At 34.3% G+C, this 17234-nt stretch overlaps 4 protein-coding genes and 1 non-coding gene across 9 annotated transcripts; 4 read left to right on the top strand and 1 right to left on the bottom strand.

The window, feature by feature from the left end:
• Positions 1-327: 327 nt before the first annotated feature.
• Positions 328-1771, top strand: Alg13 (Alg13 UDP-N-acetylglucosaminyltransferase subunit). Of its 3 annotated transcripts, none has more exons than XM_070654594.1 (3): positions 328-560; positions 936-1057; positions 1138-1771. In XM_070654594.1, exons 2-3 carry the CDS (start codon positions 971-973, stop codon positions 1552-1554), a joined length of 504 nt encoding a protein of 167 aa, XP_070510695.1. In that variant the 5' UTR covers positions 328-560; positions 936-970; the 3' UTR covers positions 1555-1771. The 3 variants fall into 3 exon arrangements, with proteins under 3 accessions (XP_070510695.1, XP_070510706.1, XP_070510700.1); XM_070654605.1 differs by lacking the exon at positions 328-560 and adding an exon at positions 582-798; XM_070654599.1 differs by lacking the exon at positions 328-560 and adding an exon at positions 582-846.
• On the bottom strand, positions 1621-4589 carry Scsalpha1 (Succinyl-coenzyme A synthetase alpha subunit 1). Its single transcript, XM_070654476.1, has 7 exons — positions 4390-4589; positions 3390-3625; positions 3085-3306; positions 2887-2991; positions 2627-2806; positions 2366-2500; positions 1621-2276 (listed from the first exon to the last, which is right to left on the bottom strand). The coding sequence occupies exons 1-7, from the start codon at positions 4424-4426 to the stop codon at positions 2190-2192; spliced, it is 1002 nt and encodes a 333-aa protein (XP_070510577.1). The 5' UTR covers positions 4427-4589; the 3' UTR covers positions 1621-2189.
• Positions 4590-4972: 383 nt separating this feature from the next.
• Positions 4973-10323, top strand: LOC139101260 (uncharacterized). Of its 2 annotated transcripts, none has more exons than XM_070654295.1 (13): positions 4973-5169; positions 5771-5961; positions 6064-6502; positions 6590-6717; positions 6807-6928; positions 7115-7251; positions 7337-7461; positions 7590-7719; positions 7795-8032; positions 8113-8280; positions 8363-8569; positions 8640-8722; positions 8793-10323. In XM_070654295.1, exons 1-13 carry the CDS (start codon positions 5126-5128, stop codon positions 8923-8925), a joined length of 2145 nt encoding a protein of 714 aa, XP_070510396.1. In that variant the 5' UTR covers positions 4973-5125; the 3' UTR covers positions 8926-10323. The 2 variants fall into 2 exon arrangements, with proteins under 2 accessions (XP_070510396.1, XP_070510398.1); XM_070654297.1 differs by having other exon boundaries at positions 5159-5299.
• A 150-nt stretch (positions 10324-10473) lies between these two features.
• On the top strand, positions 10474-16838 carry LOC139101362 (venom protease). 2 transcript variants are annotated; one of them, XM_070654439.1, is made up of 7 exons: positions 10474-12234; positions 13836-13915; positions 14925-15260; positions 15443-15745; positions 15879-15980; positions 16087-16238; positions 16385-16838. In XM_070654439.1, exons 2-7 carry the CDS (start codon positions 13849-13851, stop codon positions 16547-16549), a joined length of 1125 nt encoding a protein of 374 aa, XP_070510540.1. In that variant the 5' UTR covers positions 10474-12234; positions 13836-13848; the 3' UTR covers positions 16550-16838. The 2 variants fall into 2 exon arrangements, with proteins under 2 accessions (XP_070510540.1, XP_070510550.1); XM_070654449.1 differs by having other exon boundaries at positions 10474-12367.
• A 146-nt stretch (positions 16839-16984) lies between these two features.
• LOC139108655 (small nucleolar RNA U3) lies at positions 16985-17201 on the top strand. Its single transcript, XR_011546693.1, has one exon. It is a non-coding gene; the product is annotated as a small nucleolar RNA U3 (small nucleolar RNA).
• Positions 17202-17234: the final 33 nt, after the last annotated feature.

The following is a 17234-nucleotide window of genomic DNA, read 5'->3' as shown; positions in this document are numbered from 1 at the left end:
GCTCTCTCGGTCGGTCTTCTCGGCTCGTTCGGCTCTTCGCGGATGACGATGACAGCACCAGGCAACCTCGCGAACGGGCGGTGACGCGTGGCTGGCGACGTGCGGAGAGCAGGGGCACGCTCCGGATTATACTTCCGTAACCCGTAATAACACTGACCGCGCGGCCGCGAATTAACAAAGCGGATTAATCGCGCGAAACATCTGTCGGAAAAAAAAAAAACGGTCGGTGACAGACCGTACGATCAACGCGATTTCATTCCTCTGTTGTGGCCACCGTGTCCCCCACGCGCCTCCGTGCGCGCATGCACGTCGATCATGTTTGTGAACGCAACACGTGTCGCGTATACGTACGATGGCATCGGGCCTGAGATCGTTTAGCCCAAATTTCTAATGGCGTATTAGGCATTAAAGTGCATTAAATTTAAGAAATTAATCAACCACGTTCGATTATTCTCTTCGAATTTCGATGCAGACCCAGCCTCGTTGTCCGTTTCCATTCTCAGACCGCGTTCTCACCAATCGTTACATCAACCACTACGAGAATTTTGTCAAGTTTATATGTATGTATATCGAAGGGCAGATATAACATTTTCTGCGGCGATGAGCGGCTAGCATACGTGACCCTAAGCGGCAGAGGCAAGGGATGAGAGAACGAAAAGAAATTCGTCATCGGCAATCCGGCCGGCGCGGTACATACATGCAGCACATGTGAAACTCGATGCACACGACGCCAAAGTCACGTTCGCTAGCTGCCGTTGCCACATCTGCCTTTCAGCGTACTTGCAATAAATAATAATTGTAAAAAATAATGAACTGTTATTTCGACTCATGAAATAAGAATAATTAGTAATAATGATTATAAATTTGTTTTATAATTTTTATTAATTTATTTTTTAATAATTTATTTTTATAATTATTATTTATAATTTTTATAGATTTGTAATAATTTATTAAATTGAAATATAAAGCGATGTCGGATAAAACGGTGTTCGTTACGGTTGGCACGACAAAATTTGATGAACTAATAACTACAGTGTTGAGTAACACAGTTCTGGAGGTATTTTATAATATTCAATTATCTATTTTTATTATATTACATATGTTGAAAGAGGTTTACAATTGATTCTCTGATTTCAGGCTTTATCTGCACGTGATTATAAACATTTAATTTTGCAAATTGGTAACAGCAACTTGAAACCAGATTGCACAGCCCGTTGTGGTTTTCATAAAATAGAATCATTTGGTTTAAGTCCATCCATTGGGGAATATATGCAACTAGCAGACCTTGTAATAAGTCATGCAGGCGCTGGGAGTGTACTGGAAGCTTTAGAAAAGCACAAGCATTTAATTGTAGTAACTAATGATCTACTTATGGACAATCATCAGATTGAATTGGCTGAGCAATTATACAAAGATGAATATTTGTATTATTGTACTTGTCAACATTTATCATATCTTATACAAACGATGGACTTGGCGAAGTTAAAATTGTTTACCAATGACAAAAGTATCAGTATAGCTAATTTTATTGATGAGGCAATGGGATTCAGGTAACAATATAATTTTTTTCTTTTACCGAGTTTGGGAAAACTGTATCGATGTTTTAAAAAAAGATATAGCTGTGGGAACAAGCAGCAATATTTATATATATATTTGAATTCGTAACATGTTTTATACAATAGGCTATTACATATTTCATAAAATTAAATTCATTACTGTAATATATTATATGCTTGATGTAATTTACAATAATAGTATACACTTAAACAACCATTCCTCAAAACTTTGTTCACATATAATAGAAAAATTTATAACTCTCTAATAGTTAAATCGTGACAGATCAATGGCAGTTTTAACGTTCCCTTGGATAAATTCTAAATTATTCTTAGACATTTGTCACTATTAAACATAATTAATTCTGTAAAAGTATTATAAAGGCTTGCTGTTAAAATAATTCCAGTTCTTTAAAAAATATCATATCTTTCGTTATTTTCTATATAATCTTTAATTGTTCTTATTATAATAAGAACAATTGATATAATGTTAGCAGAGTGAAATAATTTTTATGCTCCAATGCATTACTATATTCTGTGAGTTATTGCTGTATGACATACTTTCAATTTATTATTTACGAAGACATTTTACACGGATAATGAAGAAAACTACACAGAATTATAGTAGTGTATGCTTTAATTAGAAATCAAGCCAAGACGTGTCATTTCCTTTAGGAGCTCGTTACCCATTTGTGCGGGACTTCTCGTTACTATTACACCAGCCTAATAACAAAATTTATATACATTGCTTGATTTGAATAATTATTTTAAATATAATATTAATAGCATTTAAATGAAAATTTTTTACTCACTTTTTCCAGCGCATTAATCTTATCTTGCGCACCGCCTTTTCCTCCTGAGATTATAGCACCAGCATGTCCCATTCTTCGCCCAGGTGGTGCAGTAATACCAGCAATAAACGATACCACTGGTTTAGCTTTTCCACCCTATAATGTACATAAAAAAGATAAATGATATGATATACGAATTTTAAAATAGATTCTCGGGTTGAGACAGGATTTAGTTAGGACGGATTAAAATTTAGGTACGAATAATTTTAAACAGCAACTAACAGTATTCTTTTCGATGAGATATTCTGCTGCAAATTCCTCTGCACTTCCACCAATTTCTCCTATCATTATAATACCATCGCAATCCGGGTCAGTAAGAAATACATCCAAACAATCGATAAAATCGGTACCATTGAACGGATCACCACCAATTCCGACACATAATGTTTGCCCAAGTCCCGCCTTTAAATAAAATATTATTTCCAAATTTAATAATGAGCATGTAATTAAAATTTTTTTTTTAATTATTTAATTAAGCTTACAAGTGTAGTTTGATTCACAGCCTCGTAAGTTAAAGTTCCCGATCTCGAAACAATTCCAATCTTTCCTTTTTGATGTATATGACCAGGCATAATGCCGATTTTGCACTGTAAAATGATAAATTATACTGTCTTATTAATAAATTTATAAATTTATATAATTATAAATATATTATAATATACTAAAAATTATTTCTGTACCTGTTCAGGTGCTATTATTCCAGGGCAGTTTGGACCGATCAAACGTGACTTATTTTGTTCAAGTAATCTCCTTTTTACCTTGACCATATCATGTTGAGGAATACCTTCCGTAATACAAACAATTAATGGCATTTCTGCGTCAATCGCTTCTATAATAGCTGAGGCTGCAGCTGGAGGAGGAACATAAATTACTGTTGCAGTAGCTCCAGTCGCTTCTTTTGCCTGTAAGGTATAAATAACAATTTAAATTTCATGGCTGATAAATAAATTAATTAATGTAAAATAAAATAAAAAAATAACATTACCTCTTTAACAGATTTATACACTGGTTTACCAAGATGCTCTGTTCCAGCTTTCTTGGGGCTGACTCCACCTACTATCTTTGTACCATAATCAAGCGCTTGCTGGCAATGAAAAGTTCCCTGCTTTCCAGTAAAACCTTGACATATCACTTTGGTATTTGCATCAATTTTTAAATTCTTCCTAGTTTCGGTGTAATTGAATCTGACTTGAGAGCGTAATAAACTCCCACAGTTTCTGACTGAAAAATTATAAAACAGCTGCATAAAACATATATTATAAAATATTTTGCTAAATAAAAAATAAAAGGACTGCCCAAGATATATTTTTTGCTGAAAAATGTGATAGGTATGTACACAGGTCAATAATAAAATTAATAATATAAAAATTAAAATTAATAAAAAATTGTCACATAAAAAAAATCTGTTTCAATATAAATATATTAACAATAAAAGTTTGTTCTTTTTTTTTTTTTAGGAGCAAATTCCAAGATTTCCAGGTCAAGGTTCATTTACTTGCAGATTATCCAAGGAGTGCAACCAATTTGTACATGTCACAAGTAACAAGCAAAAAACATATTTGTGTAACTCAAACATGTAAAACTGAAAAAAAAAAACAGGAGATTAAAGTGCAGAAAAGAAAACGGAGTTTCGCCACCCCTGATACACGAGCGTTATCGTTATAGGGGAAGGGTCACGGAATTACTGTGAGAACAAATTATTCGATTGCATTGCGTATACGCTCATGAATAGGTGCCAATTAATAGAGCACGCATTTCCCAAGGTGCGACCTAATCGTGGTCATGTCCTCCCTTACATAATGTTCATATTATCATGAAATGCGCGGGCTGTCAGGATTATTTTTAGTCCGTTCGCAGACTGGCGTGTGGCGTAATCAGCGGCGGACAAAAAATCCTTGAGAGCATCGCCGTTGATACGTGAAAAGGCCAAAAAGAAAAATCGACGAGGGAGGCGCGAGGTATCGCGAAACATGTCGGGAACCTACCAGCTAATTTCGAAAGCGACCTGGCAGCGACAGCCATCCTTCCAGTTAGTCCTTTCCGCTGATAGGGCGATAATTAAAATTGAGTTAACACCGGAGCACCATTGATAAAGTACTAACGACTACGGTCTGACGAAAAGGTCAAGTCCAGAAGATGATGCAGACGGAAGATAGTCCACAAAACTTGGCCGGTTGAGTCACGAACTTGTTCGGAGTAGAGAACTGCGGCTCCGGCTTGAATCCTGCTTCTCCCATTGGCTCGCGCGCGTGTCGCGCTTCTTTTATCGAAGACGTCCGGACGATTTAACATTTCGTGAATTTATTATATAAGATGCATTACAAATATACATGTACGATAATAATAATAAAATATTATAAATATATAATATGTGTATTTAATTATTACCTCACCAAGCGCAAAAGCATAAAAGCCATAAAAGAAAGAAAAAAAAGAAAAAAAAAGAAAAAGTTTAAACCATCTTGACCGCGCGCAACGGCGAAGTTTTGAAACGCAGAGCACGACGTGAGGGAGGATGTTGGTAAGATAACCAGCTGCACGATCAGCGAGAACTTCCGGGTACGAGCGTAGTTGACGAGGGGGACGATTGATGGTACCGCCGTTGCCGAATGTTCGTCGCTGGCAGGAAAGGGACGGTCTGCGCCAGTCTCCGCAAGTTCTTTTCGATTTCGTTGTTCGTTATTACTGACACGGGAATTTAATTACACGTCCACGTTTTACATGGATCGCAGCTCGGGCAGACACGCGGCGACCCGGTCACGCAGGTAATATTTCGGAGCGCGGACGAGGCATGGTGCGGGGGCGACGGCGGTGCCGTGGAAAATAAATCTGATAAAAATGACGTGTTGAGGGGACACGCTTATCGCTTCACGGGAGCGTCCGAGGAATCACAAGGTAAAACGCTCCTTCCGGCGCATTCCGCAAATCATTTCCCGGCCCCGCGATCGATCCTGTGATTTTTATCGCGTCGGCACGCGTCGAGATAACGGCCCCCGGAAGTACGCCGAAAAAGTTTATCCGTGCCCGACCCGCGGCCCGAGCTTGTACGCCTTTCCTCCCTGTAACCCGATACGGTATCTCGGAAATGCCGTGCGTGACGCATCGGAACGTCGCTGCGTAAAACAGCGTAGAACGACGAAGCATTTTGATGACTCGGCCGCGCTCTTACTCACCGATTGTCCTCGTTTAGTTCCGCACGTCCGAAAAGAAATTGACTTTTATTGCCTCTAATTTTACGCGCGCCAGTCTACATTCTCGTGCGGAATTCGCTATCGCTATTCTCCCCCGAGAATCTGGCTTCAACGTTATGCAACTGATCGCGTTGCATCGGCTCTAACTTTGTATTGTATTGTACTGTTAATGTAGAAGTAGAATGGAGGAGAGCACAAGCTCAGAAAATGTTTGGCACAAGGGCAAGCCCGAACAGCAGAGTGAGCTCTTTCAAGGAGAGTCCGCAGCCGCGTCTGTAGAGGCCAACTCAACGTCGTTGGCTGATATATTTGATACAGCGTTCACGTCGACAGTTGATCCGTCTCCTCAACCTCGGTTTCCTTCAGGTATAAGAGAGGAACTTGGCAGCTTCCTCAATAATTTGCAAAAAAAATTTTTTTTTTGCAAAAATATAAATAATATTATTCAAACGCGCGTCTCGTTTTCAGGTAATGAAATGGAGTATGAGCATTTATTTGCAGAAAGCGATATTGAAGAATCAGATGTAACAGCTATAGGTTCTTATACAAATTCAACTCACCCCACTGCTTCCGAAAACAATTTTGTTTATGGAAATTATTTGGCCCAGCAAGATGCAACTAGCAACTCACAAGAGTATTGGCAGCCTGAAGTCTTGAATTGCAATATGTGCCAAAATAGACAAGAGAGAAATGTAAAAAAAGATCCTCCAAATCGACAATTGAATAATCCTTGTGAAGAGAGAGTATGTGATAATTATAGAAGAAAGAGAATTTTACACGATCGCGATTTAACAGTCAAGCATAAAACTAAAAAGAGTGACGAACAAAAATTATTAAGCGGTCAACAACCTGATAGTTTGAGTATAGCTGGCCCATCTAGACTGTCGGATCATTCTATTTCTAACAAGTACCTATTTGTGATTTATTAAAATTTGTATAATTATTTAATATATAATTATTTAATAATATTTTATAAATAAATAATTATTTTCAGTATACCGAGATCGCCAGAAAATGCAAACGTTTTACAAAATTTAGGAAATGATAATGCCAATGAGTCTAGTAGTTTATATCATACAGTTATATCAAATGTGATATCTCCTCCAGAAATGCATTCATCTCGTACGTTGTTAAAATTTATAATACATTACACACATACATACACACACAAATCCATTATTAATAATCTGTTAATTTTATGATTTTAATAGCAAATGATGATACACCATCAGCACCAGATTTGCAACTAGATTGGTCTTCTAGTAGCGATAGTGATAGCGACGATGAGGATGGCTCGGTTGAAGTACTTGGAACTGTCAATCATAATACGAAGGTATTAGAATTATTTTTGCATTAAAAAAATATTAATGTTGATACAGTTTTTAGCTATGTAGATTTTTTTAAATATAAAAAGTGTTAAAATACCATTTATTATAATAAGAACTTTATACTACGGTCTTTTCGTAAAAAATTTAATAATGCACAAGTAATACTGTAACATAATTACCTAATATTTTAGAGTTCATTAGAAAGTACAAGTGAGGATAATCGTACAGTCACTGTAGTTGACTTAACTGTAGAATCGGACGAAGAGCATACATCAACTACGCCGACAAATCCTGTAGTTAATCCATGGTCAACAGATTATAATCATAGGTAAGTATTCTGAAATACAGTTCTTTTTATTAAATTACGATCGTTTTTATTTTTAATATTTTGCACGTGTTAATATTTTGTTTAGAAATAATACCCATTGTGTGCATGGAGCACCAGATTATTGGAATCATTTGCATAACTTACATAATAATAGAGGAGGCACGTACCATAATCACAGATTGCCTCATTCAGGTTTTTCATCTGCAGGAGGTACGATCTTATATTTAGAATTTTATTTATTAACAATTAAAAAATAGTACAGTCGAAATGTGAAAGATTAATGTAATTTTCTATAAAATAATGGAAATAATAATAAAATTTGTTATTGCTATAAACAGCTGCAGCTACGGAAGTTGTACAAGTAAGACCACGAATGCATCCGTGGCAAGAAAGATTATGGGTGAATCAGCAACGTATGCAGGAATTACAAAGACGAAGACTTTATCACAGATCTTCATTACATCATACGTTAGTATTTCGGTTAATTTTATTTAGGCAAAAGTGCATTTACAAATTTTTTATTTCTAAATCGACTTTTATTAGTGCGGGACCATGTAATGCTCACGTGCATCCATCGACGCAACATACTTGTGGAGAAGGAGAAAACAATAGTCCCCCGAATACTCGGTGCAATAATGGAACGGATAACGCAACGTATGCAGAAAATTATTTCGCACCTTCTCTTTTACCGGCACCGCAACAGCCTACCGTTTACAGCCATCCCGAAGCCCGAGGGCCATCGAGTTTCTATAGGGGACCATGCCCTGTGCTGCCTATAATCGTAATTTAATGATTTATGTAAAATATTTTAATATATTTTATATTAGAATTAATTTTATTTAATGTTTTTTATACTTACAGGTAAATCCATTGAATAATCCGCCACCAGACTCGATGTCTTCGCTTATGTTACCATCGATACATCAACCGATACATCAGCACGTGCACCATCATATGTATCATTATGATCCACATCAACGACCGTCTCAGCGCATGCATCACGTTCACATTAGTTTTCATCCCCATATGGTTTGTCTTTTTTTTTTTTTACACGTTATAAACTTTAATATATAATAATATTTTAAATGGTATAACTTTAATACATATATAGCAAGGATCTGGAACGCATCAGATAGGACCATTTACACCGGGTATGTCGGAATTTGTACTACAAGGCTCGGTATTACAAGGAACACGTCATATATCTCGACTAGATAATTACATGCGCATTGTCGACTTGCGACGTATGGCACATATAAGCTGTGGGGCTACACAAGAGTCCATTGAAAGCCACACATTCCCTCATAAATATAAACGGGTAAGAATTAACATTAAAAATCTTTTAATATTATTAAAGTTGCGTTACAGTACGTTATGTTTATTTCTAGGTGAAAAAGGTAGAAAATGGGGAAGATGCCATTGAGAAATGTACAATATGTTTATCTGAATTTGAAGATTGTGAACGTGTTAGGTAAAAAATTTAGTTTCAACTTTTATGTTTTAATAAAATTTAAATTCTAATATCTTTATATATTTTTTAGGAGGCTTCCATGTATGCATTTATTTCATATTGACTGCGTTGATCGATGGTTATGCACCAATAAACGTTGTCCTATATGTCGAGTGGATATTGAAATATTTCTCCATAAAGATTTCACAACTTCGGAGCAATAGTTTAAGGTTTCCCATATCTGCCTCTTTCTGAAATGTAATCAGGTAACATATATATGATATCATACATTTCAAGATGGTCCAGGAAAAAAAAATTGCACTGGGTTACCATTACTATTATGAAATAATGTAAAAATGTTATTGATAATCAAAATAACAAAGCATCAGCCGAAGTTCCTCAAAGAAGACAAGAAGAGTTGTCACTGTTTAATTGCACATTTGACATCTATAATTTTTATGTCTTGATAATGATAAATTGATTTAGCAACCTCTAATGGTTTATTAATATTTAATTTTTATCTTTTTATCTATAAATATATAAAACAAAATTAATATTATAAAAATATTCGACATTCTTTATATGATTTTATGGGGATATATGCATATTTTAAAAGGATGTAGAATTAAAAATATATATATACAAAGAGCAACTCGATTTGATTCTATATCGATATAACTTCGGGTATACAAGATATATATATATATACATATAAATTATATACATTCAGTGTATTTCAACTTATGAATGAACTCCTGTAAATATTTCATTGACTGTGTAAATTTTTGTAATGCTTATATTAAATTTGTGATCTTAACAAAATTCAAGTATTCACGTTATACTAGCGATAATTCAAACGGTAACTCTGTTCTAATTTTGTCTTTCATATTAATATATTTATATTATTAGATCTTAATTTAATTCTGGACATTTATTAGCATAGATCTGAATATCCGAAATTTTATTTATATTTATTACAAGTTGGTATCGATTCTTTATTTAAAAATATCGCTAGTGTATTTTATAATTTCTTTTTCTTAACAGACGTTATTTTAATTGAATTTTAAAAGCAGCGTCAATTGAAATAATATTGAAAATGATACAACAGGCTTGTATTCAATTAAGAATTTATACTAAATTTCTTCGAATACTACTATCGACGCTAAGCCAAAGACTTAGCTTAAGTTATAAGCGTAAACGAATATCTGATCTATAAAACGATTTTACATTAAAGATAATCGCCAATGCACCTATGAAAACTACGAAAAAAAAAGTCACTCTATCGTCAGGCCTTATATATATTGTCACTCTTGTATATATATGTTCTGTTACATAATAGAATCAAAATAATATTACTGTTCTATAATTATAACGATTTGTGGTAAAGATTGTTCTTGCCACATTAGTACCTTCACACGTTGACACACATACATAACATGCATACACACACCCACGTATATATACACAGCGTTCAAGTTAATACTGTGACGTGAATAATTTTATTTTGTTAATGTGCGATAAAAAATATATAATATATAATAGGTAACACGTAAAAATGTACCACGTATAACATACTTGCAGAATTAACCGTTGCTGGTTTGACATTAAAAGAATTGAATTGAGATGAGGGAAGTATTGTATTTATCATTGTCGAAGGTTTGCAGTCTAAGTTTTAACGAAGATTTATATATCTCTGCTGGATTATAAATTTTTATCGTCCGAATATGTATAACGACGATCTCACGATTATTTTATTATTAACAAACCGATTGTTATCGCAGAAACATTTTTATACACTGCCATATACCGATAATATCTATCAAGATTGATTTATTAGGGGACAGAGGGAAGCATCTCAACGACCGTTTTACTTTATATAACAAATTTTAACGGTTGTTTAATCGGGTACGTTAGCAAATTTTAAATATTGAATTCGTGTTTCGGAGGTGATATGTAATGCGTTTCCTGTTTCAAGGAACGTAAGAACAAAAAGAAAAAAGATATATTTGCCATATACAATCAAGTAGTTAGACGTAATTCGGCTTCTTATTTTGCGAAATAAGAGCAGGTGGACATATATACATGTGTATGTACCTCTATATTAATTATAGTTATAAGATATGTATATATATATTGGAAAAACTTAAAAATAATAATTTTATATATACTTTCGTATAAATAATAGGAGTTTATACTGTGTATATAATAAAATAGGATGATAATGCAAAATACCGATTTACTGTTGCAACTAGACTAAACGTTATACAAAATACACGACCCGTAAAAAAAAAAAAAAAAAAAAGAGAGTTACCACCTTGTTTAATTAAAACCATAGAAAATCTGTTCGCGATCTCGACGCTAATCAATCTGGCGGAATTAACGACGCGAATTAATAAAAAGAAAGATAAAAAACTCGCGGCGCGAGGCGGCCTTGAAATTAAATAACGCCTTATATGTATTATTATTCCCGCGTCTATCGAGTTGCTGGATCGATCGCCGTTCTTGTACCGCCGGTGAATTACCGCATACGCGGAATCACGGCGTTACAAGAGGACGCGCGAAATTATTATGATACGATTATGCGTCATATGGGTACGTACTACGATTGCACGAACCGCGTTACGAGGTCGCCTACGAAGCGTAAAATCCAGAAATCTCAAACGAACTCGAGTTGCCTGGAACCGGTATCGAGAAAGTAAACGGCGCGGGGCATTGAAAAAGATTTTTTTAATTAATCTAGTTTAGCAGCGAGGCGATTTTTCCCAGTGACTCATCCGAAATTAAATTGTTTTTCTTTTTTTTTTTCTCGTCGATATCCTGTACTAGATTCTCCTTTTGTCGGATCTTTCTTGAAAAGAAACGGAATGTAATTATAAATTAAGAGCCTTGTTTAAAAGTCATAAATTTTTTCAGATTATTCGCGATAACGATCGACTATTCATTTGTCCGCCAGAATTGATAGTCTAACAATAAGAAAAGTTCAAGTTCTGATTTTAAAAAAGCGAACGTCTACCGCAATAACAATCGCTTGCGATATTGGAATAATAATCGATTGGAAATTATTTATATATATTTTTTTTACAAAGTAATATTTTTAAACTGCATCATTTATTAAACGATATCTTACGGTTATTGTTACGTTAATAAAAGAAAAAAGATTAAGTGCAGATATTTAAAGCGAAGGCTATCAAGTTATGACGATTATTTTATATTGGAACGTGAAACGCTATTTTTTTAATTCTTTATCAATCAGATTTAATGCATTCTTTTTTTGTAAAATGTATATAAATTCGTATATAAACGTATTTCTAATTTTTTGGGTAATCCGCGTTAATTACATCAGTATGAATACGCGGAAGAACGTCTCGTTTTAACGCGCATACAATTATATCACAGTCTAGAAAGATTGTTCACTGACTGTCCGTTATAAAATGAATGCATCGGAGAGGAGCAATTCAGTAGTCCGCGTGCGGTATTCGTCGTTAGGACTCTCGTTGATCCACTCCAATTTCTAGATTATATCGACAATTATAGTAAGCAGATAATAGAAATAATTATTATCTAGTGCGTATGTGTGTGTGTAAAGGATATTGAAATTTCTTTTAGTTTCTGTTTCTCTTTAAATTCAGTTGTACCAGTGTCGCATATAGAAGTGCTGTAAAAATTGTGTGTACAATTATTGTCTTTAACTTGGAGTATTGAAAATAATTTAAGAAAAATTGGTTTAGAAAGATCGTAGAATATTTAGCTTTTAGAATTTTTACGAGAATAATATTTTTTCCTTTTTTTTTTTGCGATTATAGTCGGAGTTTAAGTTATTAATTAATATCTTTATGGTGTTTATTAATTAATATCTTATGGTAATCTTCGTTGTGCTACGCATTTTTTACAGTGTCTTTGATATAATATAATTTTTTTTTTACTGAATTCAGACCGATTGTATCGATGCGAAGTACTCAGAATATAATTCTTGTAATTAACTTTGACCATGAGGTGAAATCGCCGGGGAATCCTCTGGCAATGTCGCCATGCAAGAATGCAAATCCTTAAAATATTACACTCATTCGTTACGATTAAATTGTGAATTTATTCAATGTTGCGGTAACCCGAACAAAATTTATTTTTACACCAATTATAACGTTGGAGCATTGAAACCTCCTCGAACATGACAGTTTACTAATTATCCTTGTACCTTTTAATTTTTATTTTTATCTTTAATATTTTATTTCGAATGATTTATATTTATAAACTTTATTTCGTCTGCTTTGTGAACGAACAAAACTTACCTCTGATTATAATTACACGCAATCATAAATATTAGAGAAATAATGAAACATAATTTACGTACGTTGTAATATATACTTGAGAAGCGTAAAATCAATCCTACTTCTAAAAAAGAAAAAAAAATAGTAAACAACCTTATCGAAAGTTTATATGAATCACACAGTTCCCACGTGTCTTTTACACATTGACATGCAACATATATTTTATCAAAACAAGATTTATGTAAACTCAGCAATATTGCGAACGTACGTAAGTTACTCTTGCGTATTACCATCATACGAATAAATAATTGCGAAATTATACGCGATAACAATGTGCTAAGCATTGTAAAGAAGTACAAAAAAGCCTATCGTTTAATTATTATTATCATAAATTAAGTGGTAATGCCGCGTTTTTTACGTTTACATTAATATATGGATGATACTTTTTCGATTATACATCTTGTTCAGCAACTTATATCATCGTGCAATAAATTGTATCTTCGTCTGAGCATAATGTTAATCAATTTGAAATTTGTGGAAATTTCCTGATAGAAGAGGACTTGTTATTGTCCGTTTCCATTATTAAATACTAATCCCGGATATTTAATCCCGGATTAATTTACTTTCTATTTTTTTTAAGTTTTAAAAACTAAAAGATAGATAAAAACGTGACGTCAAAGTAACATCGAAGTAGCATTGAGGTGATAATTAAAGTCTCAATGACGTTATCGCGATGACATCATTGAGAATTTTACGTTCTAAGGCTTCCTTTAGATATTAGATATTAGAATTAAATATTTTCGGGATAGAAATAATTTACTTCTAAGTTTGAATGAATAATAAAATAACATGTGATATTGTGCTTTTAGGAAGACTTTAAAAATGCAGGCTGTCGCATTGGTGCTCATCGGTTTACTGTATTCATTAATACCGTCGACGCATTCTCAAGGTATGCTTTTTATCATCATTTTGAAACTATGGATTCCATTATAATCTCGTCAGAAGCTTCGTTTTTTTTTCTAAAGAAAAAATAGAAGACTTCAACGTGTTAAACTATTATTTTGACAATTAAAAAAATATGTTTAGATTTATAAATATATACTGTTGTATTTTTTTTTTGTACACTTATCTTTCGTTGGAACGTTAACTCGATAATATTAATAATTAATTAATATAATAAAATAATTGTATTTCTTTTAATATTAAAAAAATGTATCACAATAAAAAAAGATACATCTTTCCCCGCGAATTACAGTTATATATGGATATTATTTTTATATAATAGTGCTTGCATTGTTATAAAAAGATATCTTTTTGATCGCGACAGATTAATTTTGTCATATAATAGTAATTTACCACGTAATGAAACGCTTTACATTACTTCCCGTTACATACACTGTACACCGAGAAATTATAATTATACTGACGTAAAACTGTCCGAATACAACCAAGGCCGAAACCTTCAAATCGAGAGAACGAGAGTTTCAAGTATGCGGTCAAGCCACTGGTGAAGGTTGACCATTGCGACATTGCATTTCAAATAATATCTTCCTCGCAGCCTAACGCCTTCTGAGAAATATCTATTTCTCTGTTTAATAATTTATTTAGTATTGTCATGTGTACGTCAATTTTGTAAATGCTAAGTACGTACATACACGAGATAAATCATCATCGGAATACCTTAAACTCGTCATTAACAAGTTATTAGATTCGAAGACGCGTTTGCGGCGGGTATTATTATCTTTTCGTAGAACGTCGATCGGCATTCCAATGATTAGAAATCATTCACATGCGTTATGTACATTGCGTAGTATAATTTATTTTTAATAATTAAATGTAGCTCTTTTTTTTTTTTTTTTACAATTGCGATGCAATTGTACAATTTTTAATTAAACGTATCTCGAAAATGTTTGCTATATATACATACATGTGTATGATTTTTAATATGAATTTTGCAGGCAATGCATGCCAGACGCCGCAGGGACAGGCCGGCACGTGCATCAGTATCAGATCGTGCGGGATGCTGCTGAATCTTTTGAAATCGAATCAGGGAAATCCGCAGGTGGCCAATTTTCTCCGCGCTTCCGTTTGCGGGTACCTAGGAAATGATCCTTGGGTCTGCTGTCCGACGAACATTGACGGCGGTAACACAGGTGGTACAGATAACGGCGTGGATGACGATCGAGGCCGCAAGGAAATCACCAACACCCCGTATGGACCTTTATACCCACCCAATTGCGGATACAGTAATGTGACTCTACGTAGAGTCGTTGGCGGCGAGCCGGCTGCATTAGGTGCGAATGATTTTTTAATTATGAAAAAATGCAAACATTTTTTTTTTCGAATAATTAATAATTAAAATATCGACGACGCTCGTTTACGGGAAAAAGAAATTATATTAGACGACTCGAATCGGTGTTGAACCGGCGTTTAATTATCGTAAGTTGCCGACAATGACTGTCGATTAATTGTGCAGGTGCTTGGCCTTGGGTCACCGCTCTCGGTTACACGAATTCGAGAAACCCAAATGTCCCGAAATGGCTTTGCGGCGGCGCTTTGATTTCCAGCCGACACGTGCTCACCGCCGCGCATTGCGTTTACGGACGATCGGATTTGTACAAAGTCCGCATTGGCGATTTGGATCTCAGTAATGATTATGACGGCGCGTATCCCTTTGAGGACTTTATTGAAAAGAAAACGGTTCATCCTGGGTACAATCCTAAGACCTACACAAACGACGTGGCGATTCTGAAAACGAGCCAAGAAGTACCGTTCACGGGTAAGCTCCTTTAATTTTAATTTTTTTTTCTTTTGATATTTCGTAATTATATAATTGTTCTTTAAAGAAATAAAAGGTATTTAAATTTAAATTTTTGTCACAAGATAAATCAATGTACTTCTTAAATTTTTAGCACTGGTTCATCCTATTTGTCTTCCGGTAGACGATTTTATGAGAAACAGAAACTTAGATAATACATATCCTTTCATCGCTGGATGGGGATCGGTTTATTTCCGTAAGTAACACACGAGATAAATTACAAATTTATTTTTACGTTTATGTAGTTAAAAAAAATGATTAAAATAATTTTTTATTTATTAAAAAATACTTTTCTTTTTCAGATGGACCATCGAGCGCCCGACTTTTGCAAACGCAACTTCCCGTACAACCGCAAGAAACGTGCAAACATGCTTTTCGAAATTTCCCTTCAACAGTGATCGACGATCGCGTTTTATGTGCGGGTTATGCACGAGGTGGAAAAGATGCCTGTCAGGTAAAGGAAAAGGAATCGCTGTCTCTCTCTTTTTTTTCTTGTCGATTTCTTAAATACTTCGACAAACATAAATTAATTACGAAAAATTTACTAAGAATATCTTATTAATATGTTTCATTTATGAATTTATGGGAAATGATTTTCAGGGTGACAGTGGTGGGCCGTTAATGTCTCCCAATCCTCAAAATCAACGAATGTATTACATTATTGGAGTTGTCTCGTATGGTTTCAAATGCGCTGAGCCAGGTTTTCCAGGCGTATATTCGAGAGTTACGTCTTTTCTAGATTTCATCACAAGTCAATTAGTGTAGACAGCTCTCTCACAAAAAAAAAAAAAAATAATCAAAACTTTTTATTAATTTTTTTATATGATTTATGACTTTAATGCTTTTATGACTGCGTGAACGATCTTCATTTGTATTATAAACGGAGTAGACTATCTTATAATAATTATTACTTGCGCGATACATAGAATACATTTAAATCTTAGAAACTCACTGATCAAATAGATTAATTTTTATTAATCAAATGATTGTATTATTTCTCTTATTTCTTCTATATTAATTATTTACGTAATAAAGCAACACCCGCGCGAAAGAAGCAGTTTTAAATTCTATTGCATTCTACGTAGACGGCTTTGTTAATTCTCAATTGTATTACCAGAGGGCAATCTCGGCTAAGTGTTACTCAGTGTTAAAATTCAGTTCTCGATACTATAAATGGAGGGCCGTGGCGACTTTAACTTTAAGATCATACTTCACAGGATCAGTTCTGTAGGAGTTGATCTCATTCACCCTCCCTAACATGGGAGTTGATGTAACCACGATGAGGAGACGCAGCCCTCTTCTCTGAGCGTGAGAACGACATGTCGCCCGGCTTTATGTTAGGGTGGCTGTCATCGATGATCGTTCGCCTTCCTCACTTAGTGACGAAGGTATGGGGAAGTAGGGTTTTCTGAGTGGTTATCAAATAATTAAATAATAAATTTTAAAGTCT

This window comes from Cardiocondyla obscurior, linkage group LG01, assembly GCF_019399895.1.
Source record: "Cardiocondyla obscurior isolate alpha-2009 linkage group LG01, Cobs3.1, whole genome shotgun sequence".
NCBI classification, from domain to species: Eukaryota; Metazoa; Arthropoda; class Insecta; order Hymenoptera; family Formicidae; genus Cardiocondyla; species Cardiocondyla obscurior.
Note: the sequence above shows the minus strand (reverse complement) of the source record. Positions and strands in the feature narration are given on the sequence as shown.